The sequence below is a fragment of the Fusarium fujikuroi genome, chromosome FFUJ_chr07 (genome assembly GCF_900079805.1).
Source record: "Fusarium fujikuroi IMI 58289 draft genome, chromosome FFUJ_chr07".
In the NCBI taxonomy this organism is placed as follows: Eukaryota; Fungi; Ascomycota; class Sordariomycetes; order Hypocreales; family Nectriaceae; genus Fusarium; species Fusarium fujikuroi.
In genome coordinates, this window is record NC_036628.1 from 1,108,922 (window position 1) to 1,127,169 (window position 18,248).

At 49.3% G+C, this 18,248-nt stretch overlaps 8 protein-coding genes; 5 read left to right on the plus strand and 3 right to left on the minus strand.

Annotated features, from left to right (window-relative positions):
* Positions 1-264: 264 nt before the first annotated feature.
* Positions 265-1,502, minus strand: FFUJ_08746 (related to PTC7-2C protein phosphatase; the record flags this gene model as incomplete). XM_023580518.1 is given in 2 exon segments in its annotated part: positions 265-1,109; positions 1,118-1,502. Coding segments are annotated over 2 exon segments (1,230 nt in total).
* A 779-nt stretch (positions 1,503-2,281) lies between these two features.
* FFUJ_08745 (probable succinate dehydrogenase (ubiquinone) iron-sulfur protein precursor) lies at positions 2,282-3,241 on the plus strand (the record flags this gene model as incomplete). XM_023580519.1 has 3 exons in its annotated part: positions 2,282-2,639; positions 2,710-2,861; positions 2,915-3,241. 3 exons carry the CDS (start codon positions 2,282-2,284, stop codon positions 3,239-3,241), a joined length of 837 nt encoding a protein of 278 aa, XP_023433283.1.
* A 1,537-nt stretch (positions 3,242-4,778) lies between these two features.
* Positions 4,779-5,107, plus strand: FFUJ_08744 (uncharacterized protein; the record flags this gene model as incomplete). XM_023580520.1 has 2 exons in its annotated part: positions 4,779-4,918; positions 4,978-5,107. 2 exons carry the CDS (start codon positions 4,779-4,781, stop codon positions 5,105-5,107), a joined length of 270 nt encoding a protein of 89 aa, XP_023433284.1.
* Positions 5,108-5,297: 190 nt separating this feature from the next.
* FFUJ_08743 (related to PalC protein) lies at positions 5,298-6,783 on the minus strand (the record flags this gene model as incomplete). XM_023580521.1 has 2 exons in its annotated part: positions 5,298-5,573; positions 5,623-6,783. 2 exons carry the CDS (start codon positions 6,781-6,783, stop codon positions 5,298-5,300), a joined length of 1,437 nt encoding a protein of 478 aa, XP_023433285.1.
* Positions 6,784-7,196: 413 nt separating this feature from the next.
* FFUJ_08742 (related to glucosyltransferase) lies at positions 7,197-9,054 on the plus strand (the record flags this gene model as incomplete). XM_023580522.1 has 2 exons in its annotated part: positions 7,197-7,440; positions 7,508-9,054. 2 exons carry the CDS (start codon positions 7,197-7,199, stop codon positions 9,052-9,054), a joined length of 1,791 nt encoding a protein of 596 aa, XP_023433286.1.
* A 3,508-nt stretch (positions 9,055-12,562) lies between these two features.
* On the plus strand, positions 12,563-13,942 carry FFUJ_08741 (uncharacterized protein; the record flags this gene model as incomplete). XM_023580523.1 has 5 exons in its annotated part: positions 12,563-12,712; positions 12,766-12,957; positions 13,027-13,131; positions 13,189-13,694; positions 13,744-13,942. The coding sequence occupies 5 exons, from the start codon at positions 12,563-12,565 to the stop codon at positions 13,940-13,942; spliced, it is 1,152 nt and encodes a 383-aa protein (XP_023433287.1).
* A 1,229-nt stretch (positions 13,943-15,171) lies between these two features.
* FFUJ_08740 (probable ribosomal protein P2) lies at positions 15,172-15,557 on the minus strand (the record flags this gene model as incomplete). XM_023580524.1 has 2 exons in its annotated part: positions 15,172-15,345; positions 15,399-15,557. The coding sequence occupies 2 exons, from the start codon at positions 15,555-15,557 to the stop codon at positions 15,172-15,174; spliced, it is 333 nt and encodes a 110-aa protein (XP_023433288.1).
* An 887-nt stretch (positions 15,558-16,444) lies between these two features.
* On the plus strand, positions 16,445-17,635 carry FFUJ_08739 (uncharacterized protein; the record flags this gene model as incomplete). The annotated part of the gene is made up of 1 exon (XM_023580525.1): positions 16,445-17,635. The coding sequence occupies one exon, from the start codon at positions 16,445-16,447 to the stop codon at positions 17,633-17,635; it is 1,191 nt and encodes a 396-aa protein (XP_023433289.1).
* Between the last annotated feature and the right edge of the window lie 613 nt (positions 17,636-18,248).

Consider the following 18,248-nt stretch of genomic DNA (forward strand, 5'->3'; position numbering starts at 1 on the left):
CACTCATCTTCTGCGTAACTCAAATAAGATAATACAAATCAGAACTACTTTTAGAATTAAGAATGTATATGATCCCATCTCTTGACGCCAGCCCATATACAACCCCATGATTCAAGCAAGCCGGCGCTTCCCCTGCCGTCTATGTGACTTAATACTCCAAAACGTCCCAAGATAATAAATCACCAAAATGCTTGCGTTTCCGTCTTTATAAGATGTCCTCTGCTCTATCATAAAATCGCGCCGTAAATCGAATGACAAAGGAAATCATAGCTTGCTCTTTACAGCGGGGGTCGTCTCGTTAACTACTGCCACCACGACACAAATATCGTCGACTTTGCCGCCGTGCCAGTTTTCTTGGGGATAGTATTTGTGGACCTCCTTGGCGAATGGCCCATCAAGTTTTGTGTTGACGCTGGCTCGCTTGGCGGCTGTCACGATTTCTGTAGCGAGTGCGCTCTGGAGTGTAGCCGTTCGTTTGCCTTCGGAGGCTTCAGGGAACTCAACCAGAGGCTCTAGCGAATCCGCAACGCGCACACCACCAGCATCAGTCATTACCCAGGCGCCTGTGGATACCAGAACTCGACTGGCGATTCGTAGAATATCTTGGTTAAAAAGATTGTCTAGAACACCGTCGGTCGCAAGAACAAGAATATCGCCGTGACGGAGCGCGTGCTGGGTAACGTCAGCATCCCTGGGAAGGTCGCTAAGCTGAGCACCACCAAAAGCTGCCATGCGAGCAGCAACGCTGGGAGGTACAAGGGACAACTGGAAAGGAGTATTGAAGGCGTGCGTTTGGGGTTCGGAATATGTGTGAACTCCATTGAGTCGAAGTTGCAAGAAGCCGGAATCACCAAGGTTCGCAACGTCCAGGTTTCCATCTGCTCCAGCAATAGCCACACACGCTGTGCTTCCGCCAGCGCGGAGACTGTTGTCGTTGCAGATTGCTTCGTATCCCTTCTGCATCAACTGTCTTGCTGTCAAGGGAGGCCCTGATCCAGTCTGGTGTTCGTGGGCAGCCAATGCCATATAATCGCAAAATCCGTGTGAGAAATCGGCGGGGTCGACACCGGAATCCACCCAGCCCCCAACACCATCAGCAACACCAAAGGCTACGGACCCGGAGTCGTTGATCCGGCTGACGAAGAAGGCATCGTGTCCAGATTCGGGTCGAGCGGAAGGTCGACGGTTTCAGGGGGCTGAATGCGATTGTATGGGTTGAAGTGGAAGACGTGAGTGGAGGGGTCGTATGGCCTGTCCTTGGCAATGAAGGAGGATGCGACATGGTAAGAGAATCGAGGAGCATCGGCGGAGGTGGAGTAGAGTCTGGAGCGAGGGCACGAACTCATTGCGATATGAGGATGAGCACGGAGTCGAGAGGAGGATTGCGTCGGAGCTGGCACCGTTAGAACTAAGGGCGCTCGGGTTTCATAGTAGCAATGCGACCAACCCTTAGCAAGCGTTCGCAATGAAGCCGTAGCAAGTCGATTGTAGGGTGCAGCCATGGAGGGCTAGAAAGTGGATCATCCAGAGACAAGAATCGATGCGAATAGTGACGGGTCGGAGCGATGATGGGAGGAGGATTAAAATATTGGTGACGATGCGACTTTGATAGAAATTACAGAGAAATCATCTTTGCCAAGGAGATCGTAAGAGAAAAAATTGGTGTCATGAGAGAAGTGGGATCGTGAACGGAGAAACAAAGTTGTTGAGCGCCGATTTACCAACTTGTTATCTAATCTTGACTGGCCAAGCAAGCCCCTCCAATGGATATCCTTTCACAAGAACCAATTCCTCGGAACAAAGAGGCAAGCCACATATGCAAGATAAAAGGAGGCGGTGCATGGTTCAAAGCCACTGCATGCTTCTCCAATATTTCCCGGAATCTCATCTCCGCAATTATTGATACCCGCTGTTGATCCGCGATCTATATCCGCGAGGAAGGCACGTCACGTGGTTTCACGAGCGCTGTTCCTGCCGATTCCGAGACCAGCGAAGCCGAAGTTGACAATCGCAAATTTGTGATTGGCCAGAGGTCATCCGTAGGTCCCAGTGTAAACTGCAATAACCGAGGAAGGTTTGCCAACCCAATACATGACGACGAGAATCCTCGATACGCCACTCTTTGCGAATAGACAATTCAACTCTATCGGAGGAGATTGCACGGCATTTCTTTCCTGTCAATTGTCTGACCACAGCTCCAACTAAACATTGCGAAGTTTGACTGTCCTTCTCCTCCGGTCCCAATCGCAATTGTACTTCCTCGATTCGATTATTCGTCAAGATGGCTGCTCTTCGATCTTCTTCCCGACTCGTCGGAGCCTTCTCAAGGACGGCTGCTTTCCGACCTGGTGCTGTCTTCACTCGCTCTATGGCCTCGGTCAGCGAGCCTCCCAAGGACTCTAATGCCAACCTCAAGTCTTTCCAAATCTACCGATGGAACCCCGATACCCCCAGCGAGAAGCCTCGTCTTCAGACCTACACTCTGGACCTTAACAAGACTGGACCTATGATTCTCGATGCCCTCATCCGAATCAAGAACGAGCTCGACCCTACTCTGACCTTCCGACGAAGTTGCCGTGAGGGTATCTGCGGTAGCTGCGCCATGAATATCAACGGACAGAACACTCTTGCTTGCTTGTGTATGTACCCCTTCACCCAGGTCGCATGCGGCAAATCATGTCGGAAATCGAAGTACTAACGTGTTGCTAGGCCGAATTCCTACTGAGGCTGCTTCCGACGTCAAGATCTACCCTCTTCCTCACACCTATGTCGTCAAGGACCTTGTCCCTGATTTGACACATTTCTACAAGCAGTACAAGAGCATCAAGCCCTACCTTCAACGCGATACCCCTGCCGAAGACGTACGACCCCTTTCTCACTCACGAAATCTTGCGTTTACTAACCCAATTCTCAGGGCAAGGAGTACCGACAGACTAAGGAGGACCGCCGTAAGCTCGATGGTCTCTACGAGTGCATTCTCTGCGCCTGCTGCTCTACCTCATGCCCATCTTACTGGTGGAACTCTGAGGAGTACCTTGGCCCCGCTATCCTTCTCCAGTCCTACAGATGGCTCGCCGACTCTCGTGACGAGCGCACCGCCGAGCGAAAGACCAACCTCGAGAACTCGATGAGCTTGTACCGTTGCCACACTATCCTTAACTGCACACGAGCCTGCCCTAAGGGTCTCAACCCTGGCAAGGCCATTGCCGAGATCAAGAAGCAGATGGCTTTCGGCAACTAGATTAACAAAACCACGAATATGTCGCGAAAACGATGTGACGATTGGAGGGAGAAGCGAAGCATTTAAAGGGTTGTCGCAGAGCAAAATCTGCGCATGAGATTATTAGGACTTTAACCCTGTGTACAGGCTATGGATGGAAGTTCCACGCTGTGTTCTATAGCAAACTTGGCAATATTATTTTCTTGATTGTTCACCCCTGGTTCCTGCACTCTTACTGTCTTTCTTGTGTTTGCTTGGGTATGATTCTGTAAACTGACGTTAGCTACACCCACCACCCCCGACCCTACGATATTGTACTCTCGAGCGCCTCGAAAAGCCTGCCCGTGTTTAAGAAAGAGCACCATATACAGCCCAGCTGAAATTTAAGGACTCGGAAAATTGCTCGTCCGCTGCGATTCTGACCCTCCGCCATGGCAGGCCCATTTGGAACCGCCGCTCGAGCCCTTGCTGAACTGTCTTCAAGCAAGGGCCATGCTAAACGTTGATACTGCTCAATTTGCCCTTGAGCCTCGAGCTTCAAGTCGAAACAATCATTTTTCTGAATTAGGTTTCCCTCACCCGTGAACTCTGGGCCTTCTCATCACTTCTACAACACGAGTCTGGCACGAAGACAGCGCCTGCTAAACCCCAATGGTCGATATACCTGACATGATCAACAAATAATGCCACGAGATACATTCAGTTATCTCACAAGGATGAGAAAGACCGACAGTTTTCACATGAAATAGAGTAAGGGCTTGGTTGAAGCAGTGTACAGTACCTGCAGAGTGGCTTCAGGACGGGTTATAGTAGCTTTTGATGATGGAACAACTTGATCCAAAGTGTATTTGAGCAAGTGGAGTGAGTTATGTACCGGTATACTCAGTATGTGGCTTCAGAGAATTTGCAGACCTGAATCGTAACTATAATAGCCAGAAGCTTGTCTGAACCTAACGTTATTTCAGTTCTTTTGCCATGTGTATGACTGTGGCCATGAATTTTGAGGTGTTGCCAAGATTCCTTACAATAGTGATCAACCTCCCCTGCATCAAAAGATCCTTTTATTGAGCAGGGAGTCACAACCATTCTCGTCAAGACCATCCGACATGACAGGCGGCTGTTAAGTGCACGAGCTTGTTGGTATGTCTATGACGTTCGTTTTCCTGTGGGCCAAGACATTACCTATGTTTTGAAAAATGCCTTCATCTCGGTGTTTGCTACTTAACATACTGCCTCAGCTTTTTTTCACGACTATGTTACACACATTAAAGATCACGATCATGCCTCACAACAACTGCCGTCCTGTGGAATCCCGAACCGTGTATACTAAGTAGCCATGAAGTTCAGTCTGAAGTAGAGCAAAGTTAATGTTGATATGAGTTTGAGTCTTTGGTCCTATTATGTAAAAATTCTTAATTGTAAGGTAGGGGCTGAATAAGTATAAAGTCTGGTAACTCCTACCCATAGCTGAAGACGAACGTTGATATCAACATCCACAAATTCACAACTCAGACCTTACACTTCGCATTTTCACAAACTACCTACCTAAAACCTCATCATGTTCTTCAAAGCTATTATCACCGCTTCCGCAATCGTTGGCCTTGCTGCCGCGGGGCCCTTCAGAACTAATACCACCACAAGTGCCTGTCCCACCCTTTGCGTGGATGCTATTAATGACTGTGGTGTCATGTACGGGGCGTAAGTTGATACCAAAAAAAAAAAAAAAATGTAGAATATCCCAGTTGCTAATCCACCAGATGCTATCCTGTTTGCTCTCCTGAGCTGTATCCTACACCACCGCCATGCACTCGTAGCACACCAATCACTACACCTACCATCAGTCTTATCACACCAACCCCTGATCCCATCACTAACTCGACTCTGTGAATGGGATGCTACTGGCCCTGATTTGACTTGAGATGGCAAGAGCTCGGCGATGGAACGATTGGACTGTTCGACATTGGAAAGCTGTATCTTTCAGGATGATATCCTTTCCTAGGCATTCGAGATTGTTATTAATCTAGTTATACGACACGTCCTACTCTGAAATACCCAGACCTCTCCCAGAATTCCAGAACTAGTAGTAGGCATTGCCTGGTGTGCTTGGACTTCGTGCATAATCATCTACCGTTCCTGGGAACGCGCCAACAGGTGCTGAAGGTCCGCCCTTGATATCGTCATCCGAACTTAGATCATCGACATATGTATCATCGTCTTCAGGCGGCGCGCGCATGGCTTCGAGTACATCCCTGTCCAGTGAGGGCACTTCGTAGGGCTTGAGTGTGTGAATCTCTCGCCCAGACGGCATCTTGCTGAGGAGTGTGTTGATGGGGGGTATTGCTTGTGTATTCATCTGGCACAGATGTTAACGAATACCATCGTAGTCTTGATATAGTGCTTACCGTATCATTAACTTTGTTCCACTTGGCATCAAGCATCTCTAGTACCCGAATCTCCTCCATCTTACCAGCATCGCTTCCCCATGCAGACTCCTTATCTACACGTCGATCCTCGCGCTTTTCTGTGAAATCTTTCTTTAATCGGCTGAAGCTTAGTCCCTTCTTGTTGTCTTTGATCTCAACACCTAGCTCTGATAAGCCGGCACGAACCCATCCAATGCCGTCTGCAACCTGGCCGCCTATCTCGGCATCGATTCCAAAGAAGCGACAAGCGCGAGCTCGACATGTTCGGCGAAGATCTTCTAGATATTTCAGAAGAGCACTGTTGATCTTATGCGAGCCAGAACCTGCTGTGCTGCATAGAGATGATGCTTTGGCTGCATGTTCTGAGGCTGCTAAACACAGCCGGGCATAAAGATGAGCGCGAACTTTTGGAATTTCAGGGGCCTTGAACATCCACTCCTTGTCGTTCTTGTTCCGGTCCTGAGCGACTATTGCTGGATACGGATCGTCTTTAAGAACGGCTAGTAGCGTAGCTTCAGCCAACGCTAGAGAACACAAGGCTCGAGCTGTTCCGGGAGCAACGTCAGGACATGGAGAGGTAGCTGTAGCGTGCTCCATTCGACCTGCGAGATAATCATACACGGAAGCAGCGTCGAGGAGACATTTCGTTGCGGTTGTGATTGCATTTGTTCGCTCCTGGGCCCCGAGAAACTCGCTACTGGTTGAATAAAGTGGTTGTAGGGCAGATCGAGCTGTCAGAACATGAGAGAAGCCCAGAGTTGAGAGTACGAAGGCAATTTCATGTTCTAAAGATGAAATCTTGACCCTGGCCCTCTCACGTCCTGGGACGACTTCTCCAGATAAAGTTGGTCTCCATTCGATAGCCGGGGGCGTCTTTTGCGTAACGATAGACAGACCCTCGTTACTTAGACCGTCGTCCACTGCTAGTAGGTAGGGGATGTAGCCATTGACGCTGGAAATGACTGTGTTTAGATTTGAGACCTGAGAGCTTGGAGGAAGTCTCTTGTGCTTTTTCAGGGCATCTCGAACTACTCCACGATATGTGCTGGCGTTGAGGGGCAGTGAAGGATGAGACTCGGAGCTGAAGCTTGATGAGAATGAGAAAGCCGAAGTCGTTGGGAGAATGAAAGGGAACGGCATTTTGAATTAGAAGAGAAGGGATCTCAGTCTGAGGTTGAGTATAGAGAGATTTGCAGTAACAAAAAAGAAAAGAGTCAAGATCAAGTTTTGAGTTCAACTGCTGTTTTGCCAAGCTCTTGGTCCAGTCCAGGCCTGACGATATCACCATACTACTAGGTATGTACTGCCTATACTGTGCGCATATCAGCTATTTACGCACTGCTCAAGTGACGTCTCTGCCCTGGCTCCGGGGTTCGGAAGCTCCTTTTCGGCCGATGCTCTACAGTTGAAGCTCCACCACCAAAATTTCCGGGGTCGCATTGGATATCATTTAGTTAGAGCTTCGCCTTCAGAGCTCCACGCACGCTCTCTCCTCCTCCTTCATCAACCGAACCACTCTTGTTAATGACGACCTTCGCTATCTCGAGGTGACAATGGCTGGTCCTTCTCCGTCACCGCACAAGCCTCGTCGCAAGGCTAACACCAAGAAACCTGGCAATGGCAATGGCGGCAGCGAAAAGGCCCCTCGCACAGAAGCCCTAGTACGGGCGCCCGCGTTCCCTCTTGCGGCGTTTCTGTGGCCTGCGCGGACTTCTTTGTCGCAATGGGAGGTTCTACCCGTAATTCTCATGGTGGTCGGTCTTTTTAGATGGGCTGCTGGTCTGTGGGGATATTCTGGTAAGGATGGCCACTGCTCGACTTGACCATCATGACACCTTTCGCTAACGAGGAGCTTGATATGTAGGGTTCAGCAAACCGCCCATGTTTGGAGACTACGAAGCGCAGCGGCATTGGATGGAGGTCACGACACAACTTCCCATATCGCAATGGTATTTCCACGATCTCCAATGGTGGGGTCTCGACTATCCTCCCCTGACTGCCTACCACAGCTGGCTCCTCGGCAAGATTGGCTCTCTCATCGATCCCTCGTGGTTCGCGCTCTTCACCTCTCGAGGAAACCAGGACCCCAACCTCAAGATCTTCATGAGGGCGACAGTCATCATCTCAGAGTACCTCATCTACGTCCCAGCCGCGATTGTCTTCGTGCGACGATATAGCAGACTTCAGGGGGTCACCAACTGGACAGCATGGCTTGCGCTCGTCGCGATCCTGATGCAGCCTGCCACCATTCTTATTGACCATGTTCACTTCCAGTACAACACCGTTATGCTCGGATTTGTCATGGCGAGCATGTCGAGTATGCTGGCTGAGCGCTACAAGTGGGCAGCTGTCTTCTTCGTTGGCGCGCTGGGATTCAAGCAGATGGCTCTGTATTATGCCTTTAGCGTCTTCTCCTATCTTCTCGGCCGCTGCGTCTACCCCCGACTTAACTTTACTAGGCTCTTTGGAATCGGCCTTGTGACAGCTGTTTCTTTTGCTATCCTAATCCTGCCTCTGGTTCTTGGTACACTCTACGACAAGAGCCAGGGCATCGATCCTCATGGAGACTCCAAGGATTCTCCTTCGCTTCCCCTATTTCCTCAGCTTGTCGATATTCTAGACACCAAAGCCTTTTACTGGCCTATTGTGGAACAGTTGGTTCAGATGGTTCACCGTGTCTTCCCATTTGCGCGTGGTTTGTTTGAGGACAAGGTCGCCAATTTCTGGTGCGCCGCCAATGTTGTTATAAAGCTCCGACAGTGGCCAACAGCTCTTCTTCAAAAAGCAGCTCTTGGGGCTACTCTTGGTTCGATCATTCCACCTAACATCATCCTCTTCCTGCGACCACGAAAGTCCACACTTCCTTTGGCTTTCGCTGCCACAGGTTGGGGTTTCTTCTTGTTCAGCTACCAAGTGCACGAGAAGAGTGTCTTGCTTCCATTGATGCCCATGACCTTACTTCTGGCTGGAAAGCACGGGTTGAACAAGGACACACGAGCTTGGGTGGGCTTCGCCAACCTCTTGGGAGTCTGGACTATGTTCCCTTTGCTCAAACGGGTCGACTTGAGAGTTCCATATGCGGTTCTGACCCTCCTCTGGTCCTACTTGCTAGGTCTCCCACCGACCTCTTTGAGCGCCTACTTCCAGGAAGGTCAAGCTGCCTGGTTGCAATGGTGCACAGCATTACTGCATCTGCTGTTCTATGTCGCCATGGGCGCGTGGCATGTTCTTGACACATTTGTAACACCTCCTGCTGATAAGCCCGACCTCTGGGTCGTGGCAAATGTTGGAATTGGTGCTGCAGGTTTCATTATCTGCTATCTTTGGTGCTTCTTCAAGCTTATCCAAGAGAGCGACCTACTGCCCGGAGGCTCAACAAGTAAGAAGGATAAAAAGAGCAAGACCTTGTAGATAGGCTTTTTTTTGTCGATAATAGATTTCAATACGATTTTGATTTGGCGTTATCTCTCCATTGTTGTCCAAGCTGCTTGAACGGGCTTGTTCAACTTGTGTCATACTCTGTACCAGGCTATTCGTTAATGGGTGTAACTCTTTCGATATTCCATCTCGTCTATTCGATTAATCAACGTTTGTGTTTGGACCGCAATTGCTTCAAAGAGCCATGGCAATAGTGGCTGACAAGGTCAATGAGCAATGCTTGGCTGTCGACTGATGGGCTGCTAAGCTTACACGCGACTCGGCTCGTTAGACATAGGCGATGGTAGTAATGAATAAAATCTCACTCTGTCATTGACTTGGCAGCTTATAGGGAGACACAGCCGACACTATTTCTAGTTAGACAGCACAACCATCCCTGGGGCAATAAATTCTTGTCAAATTGACAATTACTCTTCAGACTGTGGACGATACATCGAGACACGATGTAGAAACGGCAGCATTCGACTTGCCATACTTCAATATGTTGGTTTCTTATTGGGACATGGTAAAGTGTCAGACTAGGATGCTCCACGTTTGAACCTCAATTATGGTGATTTAGTAGAGAGATCGGTTTTGTTTAGGCAGTCCTACCTCCAGTAGAACAGGAGAATTGATGGTCTTTCAAGTATCGAAGAGAATTGCGAACTGCACTAATTTGCAGAAAAGACCTTGGCGAGATGACTGGATAAGAGCGCTGTGTGTTTTGGTCAGAGTATATTGGGCTGATTGCGAACTGTCAAGGACTGCTGATATCTTCTTGCTGACACAGGCTGCAGGAACCGTTCCAACGTGACATTCTGGGCAAAAGAAGGATTCAAGAAGGGGCTTGAATCTCGAGTACGGTAGATGAAGGAGTTGTTCGGATGAATGCGACTCCCGTTCAAGGCGCAGTCATGGGCCATCATATTTTCGACACCGAGACTGGACTGGGCTTGGAAGATGGCACTTTGATGCCTGAGAACACGGCCTCATCCTTCTTCGTATTAGAGATGATTGTGACAAGGTAAGTTTCTAGACCATGCTGAAGGATGACAATGTGCTCAGATGTTGCTGTTGCATCGCCACTGAGAACTTGTCATTGCCACAGCAGAGATGGTTTACTATGAGCCACAGAGAATGACCATCTCCATGGTGTCAAAGGTTAAAAGGCCTGGAGCTGACCTTGCCAAGTGTCCAAGCACCATAAGCCCGAAATATGCTTGTGCTTTTAATGGGGGCCTGATCCGATTTGAGAGCCTGGTCGAGATGTTTGCAGATCTTTGCCGACACTAGTTCTCTTGGGGAAGCTGGGAGTCGTTCATTTAGAATTTCACATTCAAATTTGCCTCATCATCACTATCAGCCTTGGTAACCGGTGCTCGAAAGCCAAGGGTCGATCGTGTGGGAATACAATGCACGCAAGCACTCTCAAATCTGCAAGGCCGGGAATAAGATGCTGATTCTGGAAACATGTAAGAAGAGACAAGATTCGAGATTCTTGGTTCTCTTGACCCATGAGGCAAAGAAAAGCTTTGGGGAGAGGTTACATGCCGCATGCTTCGGCGGGAAGAAGAAGTATTGGGGGCCAAATGAATTGGGTGAGGAGATTGTCGATCTGGATCGTATGCCAATGACTGAGGATCTACTCGATGTCTATTGGTGGAGAAGAGTCTTGTCGAGTAAGATTTTATGCAGGATAACTTGTCATTGAGTTGTTCTCGTTTATAGGCGAACTATTAGATGTGACGAGATATGTGACTGACGAGTGAGACAGAGCTGAGAGCGAGGGACTTGGAAGGACGAGTGGAAAAGACCCGAGAAACGAGAGACGAATTTGTAGGGCAAGGATGTATAATCCTTGCCTTGCATTAAGCGATCTTACATATTATTTGGAGAGGCCTTATGGGTATAAACATGGTGATTTGAGGATAGACCCCAAAGTCCCAATCTGATCAACCAAGCCAAGACAAAAAAAAAAAAAAAACGCAACGTGCCACTACTGGGTGAACAAGTGTTTCAGTCATCCTCCCGCGGCCTGTCGAGTACAGTAGAGTACAGTTTGGTACTGGATCGTAAGTCTCTGGTGTATAAGGCTGAGATGATTTTCATGGCAGATTGCGGAGTGGCCAGGAATAGTTAAATTGGTTAGTTAATCCACAACGGGCCAACAGCTCCGAACAAAAGAGACCAACAAAACCCTCGGCCGTGTTGCTCAGCCTTTGTTATGGAGTTGCAGTTGCAGTTGGAGCTACAGCTGCAGCTGCAAGCAAAGAGAAGAGAAGAGAAGAGTAAGAGGTGAGGTTGAAATCTTGGGCCCCAAAATAACTAGTGTCCGTTGCTGCAGCGCTTGGCATGGCCATGGATGGATGCTAAGCCCGGCAAAAATGCAACCTCAAATTGCTGCTTATTAGTTGAGGCTGGTGCTGACTGGTCGGATATAGAACACCCCTACATATAATCCCTGGATAGTGCTGACTGTGTCGGTACGGTACCTTGTTCGACAGTCTGAGCATTGGGAGTCTAGGGAGTCCAGTACAGCACAGCACAGCACAGCACAGCAGAGTCGAATTTGGCTAATAAGCTGACAGTGGAGATTAGGAAAATCCTTTGAGGGAGAAAGACTTTTCTACTGTGTTGCAGTGTACAGTACGTAGAGTACGTTGGCTGTAGTGGTTGGTGGGAGACTTTTAAGTCTAGGCTTAAGCATAGGTAGTCGCCAACTCTATCTTGAAACTAACAAAGCCTTCGATCTCGACTACATATATAGAGTATGATTTTCGGTAACTCGAGCAAAAGAACAAAAAGACAGAAAAAGATCAATGCATCGGGATACTCATCTCAATCTGAACAGGGCTGAGTTACCTAGTGGGATCGCCGAGAGAGACAGAGACAGAGACAGAGACAGAGACAGAAAAGTGAGTGGGCTTTGGCCATCTTGGCTCCTTTGTTCACCTTCTAACCCATGCATCCTGCTCCTCCTCCACCTCCACCAACGAGACAAGACAAGACAGGCCCATGTACGTAGATACGGGAACTCGTAGAGCAGATCCACAGATAGAAACAGATGGTGTGCTGAACCGAAGCAGCGAAGCAGAGCTGTGCATTCGCTCAGCCCCCAGAGACTCACTGTCAAGGCCCCCCCCTCCCCTAATCTTTTGACCCGAAGCCAAGAGATGCTCGAGCTGTCTGCCGTCAGCCCTCCTTATCTCGTCTTTGTCTAGCCCTGCCTCCTCCAGTATCATCCATCCCATCCCTTGCCCTGTCATGTACTGCCCTATGGGTTCGCTGTGGTACAACGGCAAGGTAAAAGGGACGAGGGTTACCGTTCCCGTCTGTCGTGGACTGTGACATTTCTCTCTTCATTACTCAGCTCCTCCCGCCTCGTTTCTCCTCCTCCTCTCTCTCTCGTTTTGTTTCTGTTTTGTTTCGTCACTTTTCACTCTTGACCTTGGAAACCTGACTTGCTCTACCTAAGCTGTTCCTCAGTATTAACTAATTCAAAATGGTTTCAAAATCGTTGCTAGTCCTCACGGCGGCTCTCGCTACGGTCTGGGCTCAGACAACAACAGACGAACCTACAGCAACGGCTGAGGAGTCTTCCACAGGGACTTCATCTGGAGAGACTGTAACACACACTGTCAATGTTGGAGCAGTAAGTTCACATCATGGACACATAGGGACACATCAATGCTAATTAGTATACAGTCCGGTCACAAGTTCACACCAAACGAAGTCAAGGCCGATATTGGTGATATTATTGAATGGCGTTTCTATCCCACCGACCACTGGGTTATTCGGGGAGACTATGACAACCCATGTATTCCCTACGAATACATTGGGGTGAACCGCCAGGGCTTCTCAAGTGGCACACAAAAGGTTCAGGCCATCACCGACGATGTAAGTTGATCAAGCCTCTCAGTCTCGGCTCAAGTCAAGACAAGACAAGATGCTAACACTCAAACAAAGGGCCCTCGATACCGAGTTCGTGTCAACAACACTGACCCTTTCTTCTTCTACTGCGGAGCTCCAGAGTCCTGTTCCAAGTGGAAGATGATGGGTGTCGTCAACCCTGTAAGATCTACACTCCCGCATACATGGTACTCATAAACTAACATAAATATCCAACAGTCCAAGAATGAGACAATTGAAGGATGGCTCAAGAAAGCAGAGGATGTCGACATGCAACTACGACCCGGAGATCCTTGGCCAAAGGAGGGAGAGTCAACTTCTACCGGCGCAACATCTGAACCGACCGCCGACAACAGTGATGAAGATGACGAGAGCAGCGGAAGCGGCAAGAAGTCTCTCTCTACTGGAGCCATCGCTGGTATTGCCGTAGGTGGTGCTGCTGTCCTTCTCCTCGCTGGTGCTCTTCTCTACCTCTGTGGACGACGAGGTGGCTTCGACAAGGCCTATCGCAAGAGTTTCCGCAACAGTGTTCCCCCTGCTCCTCCAGTTGTCGAGAACCCTTACTCGCCTCATCCAAGTGTCGCCGATCCCTGGGCTGCTCAGAAGAGCCCTGGTCTTGTGGCTGCTCCTTACGGCCAGAGCCCTCCTCTCAGCCCTCACCAGTCGATCCCCTATGGAACACACCCCGGCATGGTCGCTCAAGATGGAACCCCTATTTCATACCAGTAAGTTTCTCTATTCTGACTCTCATCAGCTTGTTCTAACTCTTTACAGCGAGGGTTACCATCAACCACCCATGGCCGCCTCTCCCGCTACAACCCCCAAGCCTCACGAGCAAATCGCCCCCGTGGAACTTCCTGGCTCTCCAGACCCCAACCACTCTCCTCTCCCCGCGTACAACAACAACAACAACAATAACGGAAGGGGATTCTCATGGAACGGGGATGAGCAGGGATACCGTCCCACGAAATAGTTGTCACGTATACGAAAACCAACAAGGCAGGTCGTACATATTACGGTGTATGCGAATCACTATAAAGCGGCGTTCAACGGGAGTGTTATGTTACACAGGAGTTCTGTAGGGAAAGCATTTTGGGATGATGCGGTTTCTGTGCTTTTTTAAACTCACTTATACTTTACGATATCAGAGATTTTTAATCTTGTGGATGGCTTAGGGATATCTCAAACTTCATACCCTTGGCTTGGATTCAGTCATTCGCAATTATAGCTTGTTAGTACTATGAAAACAACAAGTTATTATACTATATGAGTTCATTGAAGTGTACCAAATATAAGATCTAAAGGCATCAGCCATAGACGTAAAAAGTCATCAAAACCTGCTGAGCAACAAAGACTTCGATGATGTAGAATTGAATCGCACACTGCGAGATCGACTCGAGACAACAAGGAATTCGCAATTGGTGCTGGAAATTGCTGAGGTTAATGCCTAGTCTCGGATCCTCGACGGCCAGGCTCAAATCGATCATTCGATGAAGAGAGCACAGGCGAGACTTGAGCCGCTGAGGTCATATGAGAACAAAGGAAAGGCTTGAAAACTTGTTCCAAGTCATAATTGACTGACGACACGCCTCATGTTTGCACACTACGGATATCGCCTAAGACCACATGGTCGAGCAATGATCAGTGCAGTTTGACCAAGCACACCAATGTTACGCAGAAACAACTGACTGCTTGGACAAGGCCAGTAAGTTTGAGGGCAGTTCAGGCGATAAAGTACTGCCCTGACAAAACTTTACAATGAACTTAGGCCCCTGAGCCAAGGCCTCATGGTTTTACTTCAAAGGGATTGGCCAAAGAGATGAGTCATTTCTATATCATCAGTTATAGGATACGCCGTATAATGCCAACCGCCGTCAGGCCGAATAGTCATACTTGACAAAATGTGGCATGCCAGAAACCCTAATTGGAACCAGTTGGTGTGGCTTCGCCGAAGCATGACAATGCACAAAGACATACTTTCACAGGAGATTATTCACAGTGGAACCTAAACATTCGAAGAGCCGAACCGCCTTTTTAGTTTTCATAGACCGTATTTATCCCATTCTTACAGAGACCCGATCCAGCCATGAGTGGCCAATCCATCCACGCCAGTGACACGTAAGAACTGGTGAACAACCCGTGCGTAGCAACTTCGAAATTCGTGAGGGGGCGTAACCGTGCAGATCTTTAGATAGAGATCGCTTAGTCGAAGAGACCGAAGCCCATATCCTCGTCGGACTCCTCCTTCTCCTCTTCCTTCTCCTCCTCCTTGGCCTCCTCAGCGGCACCGCCAGCGGCAGCAGCACCACCAGCGGCGGCACCACCAGCACCGCCGGAGGGAACGGAAGCGAGCTTCTCAGAGCCCTCAGCAATGAGCTGCATGATTTTTAGTACAATACAGTCGCATAGTGATTATCATTGAATCTTACCTCCTGGATGTCCTTGCCCTCGAGCTCGGAGATCAGGGTGTTGAGGCGCTCGTCGTCGGCCTCAATGCCAACGGACTCGAGAACGGCCTTGACATCGGCGGCAGAGGGGGAGGTGTTGCCTCCGAGGCCGAGAAGAAGGTAAGCTGCGAGGTGCTTCATTTTGATAGTGTTTTCTGAGTTCAAAAGATGTTAGAAAAAAGATCTTGCGGAAAAGTGGTCGCAGTTGTCGAGCCCAAGCAGGGGGGTAAGGCACAGTTATATACTTACATCTGAAGTCGGAAGAGAACACGAGAAATCAATCACTTTAACCGCAAGTTGGGCGGAGACTGAAACCTTCGAGTTCGGTGGTGAGGTTGTTCGGTGTGACAAAAAGTAGAAAAGTTCGCGATCCCGTGAAAGCTAAAGGCGATTTTTGATCCTGTGGGAACCAATACTTTTGCCGAGACTGTGAGGTCACGTGTGGCGGGGTTTTGGGCAGGACTCACGCCGAAAGCGCCTGAACCTTGAGACTGTCAATGAGGGTCATGGCGGGACAGGTCGGAAGAAGACAAACGCCGGATCCGTTAGACGCACCGCCACAGGTTCCATGTCTTCCACGTGACTGCGTTCAACCTGTGGCGCTTTCCTGATTCCATGGCCTCGCCCATAAAGTTGGCTGTTGACTGATTCTTTGCTCTTCACTAACTGTGTGTTTTCCTCTTCTTTTGTTTCGTGATCGCCTGTATTTCAGGCGTATTTGATGAGATTTTCGAGCGAATACGACCACGAATAGCCCTTCTATCGACTCTGCGCCTCTTATCATCAGAAAGTCTTAAACTCAAGAGTTTAACGACGTCAAAAAAGTGCCTGACGACAGACCGAGTGAACAAGCTTTTGCCAGCCGCTCAATGACTCACAATCCACGCCTGAGGCTACTTGCTCCTCTCTGTCTTTGAGGACTCTAGTCAACTGAGATTTTTTTAAGTTTTTCTTACTACATTAACGACGCGATGCCGGTGAGTAGCTGCCCGGAGGCAAACTTCGTGAGGATCAGGAAAAAGTTGACCATGGCTTTCAAGATTGGAGACCTCCTGGCCCAGATCAGCGGTGGTGATGAGGGATCTTCCGTACCCCCCAAACAGGGCCTGGTCCGGTCGAACACGTTACCCAAAAGGAAGGCCGACGATGATCCTCGATCGAGTATTTCAAAGGCACCTCGAGTGACCACATTATCCAGTACCGTGGCACCACGAACAACACAATCCCCTACTGCTGTCTCAAGACCCAATCTCCCATCACGACCCGCCGATAGATCGATACCCTCACAACGACCCTCGAACCCCTCGAATGGTAGTAGTAAACCCTCCGTCTTGTCGTCCAAACCCATGAATGGGGGTAACAGGGTCTCCAAGCCTGTTGCCCCCAGCAGACCATCACCGGGTCCTGCTAGCGCATCTTCAGCACCGCCGAAAAAGGGGTCTTTCGCTGAGATTCTTGCTCGGGCTCAGAAGGCCCAGCAATCGATGGGGCAAGTTGGTAAGATCCAACACAAGAAGGTTGAAGGTGGTGCGTTGAAGAAGGTCAAGGAGGAGCCACCTGCAAAGTTCGATCCTCGAGCAGCCAAAAATATGAAGCAACGCCCAGCACCTGCTCACTCAGGCTACTCCGGTACAGCGAAACCAGGTCAAAGGCCAGCTCAACGGAATGGCGCACCTGTGTCTGGGACCGGAAGGGATCCGCGTAACGGAAAACCACTGCCTCCGTCAAAGGCAGAACGTGGCAAGATGGCCGGCAGCAAGTCATCAGGCAGAGCCGCGCCCCCTGAGGAAGAGACCAAGAAGGTGAAAAAGGCCGCCATGGCTACGACTGGTTATACTGGCACAGCCAGACCCAGACCAGGAGGTGACGCCGGCAAGAAGAAGAAGGAAACCCCTCGTGGTGGTGCATTACTCAGTGCCCCACGAGCTCCTCGTCCATCGCGTTCAAAGTCACGATTTGAAGACGATTACGACGAGGATCTGGATGATTTTATTGACTATGACGATGAAGAAGACGACGTTGGTCCACGATATGATTATGCTTCCGATGGTTCTTCAGATATGGAGGCGGGCATGGATGATATCGACGACGAAGAGCGGCAAGCAGAGCGACTTGCCAAGATCGAAGATCTCAAAGAAGAGCGGCTCGAGAAGCAACTCAAGGCCGAGAAAGAGGCTCGTAAGCGACAGGCGTTGGAAGCCATGCGTGGTCGGCGTTGATGATGGAAACATATCGACGTCTACTCGTGCCATCTATTCGGTCACTCACCTCAGCTGGGTCTATCGTGCTTGGAGCTTACTCCCATAGCATCTGACATTGCCGACCCTCGCTCACCTTTGGATGCCTGCACCATCCTTCTTTATTCGAGATTTCTTGATACGCAAGCAACGGTCGGGGAGTTTGTCAGCAAGGGGCGTTTCGCGAGCTTGACTTTTTTTTACCACATCTTCACAACTACACCCTTTTGCACTTTGCTTCCGATTGTTTTAGGTTCAGGGGCTACATTAGCGACGGAGTTGTCATCTTTCCTCCCCCATTTTATTTCCCTTTGTTATGTCTTCATTCAGGGGTGGTTTGCATGGTTTTGGCAAAGGACACTTGTGATGCGGATGGATCAAAGACAAGAAAGGGACGAAATCGTTGGAACCTTTTTTTTTTGTTCAAGGGATGGCGAAGTCGATGTACCGTAGACAGAGATGGATATATATAGACAACGCTTCACAATGATATCGTTGTCTAGAAGCAATTGTTAGACCTCACGATTCCTACGACATCCTATCCTATTCGCAAGGCTTTCTATCTCAACGTGATCTGGTTCTAAGACTCTGGTGT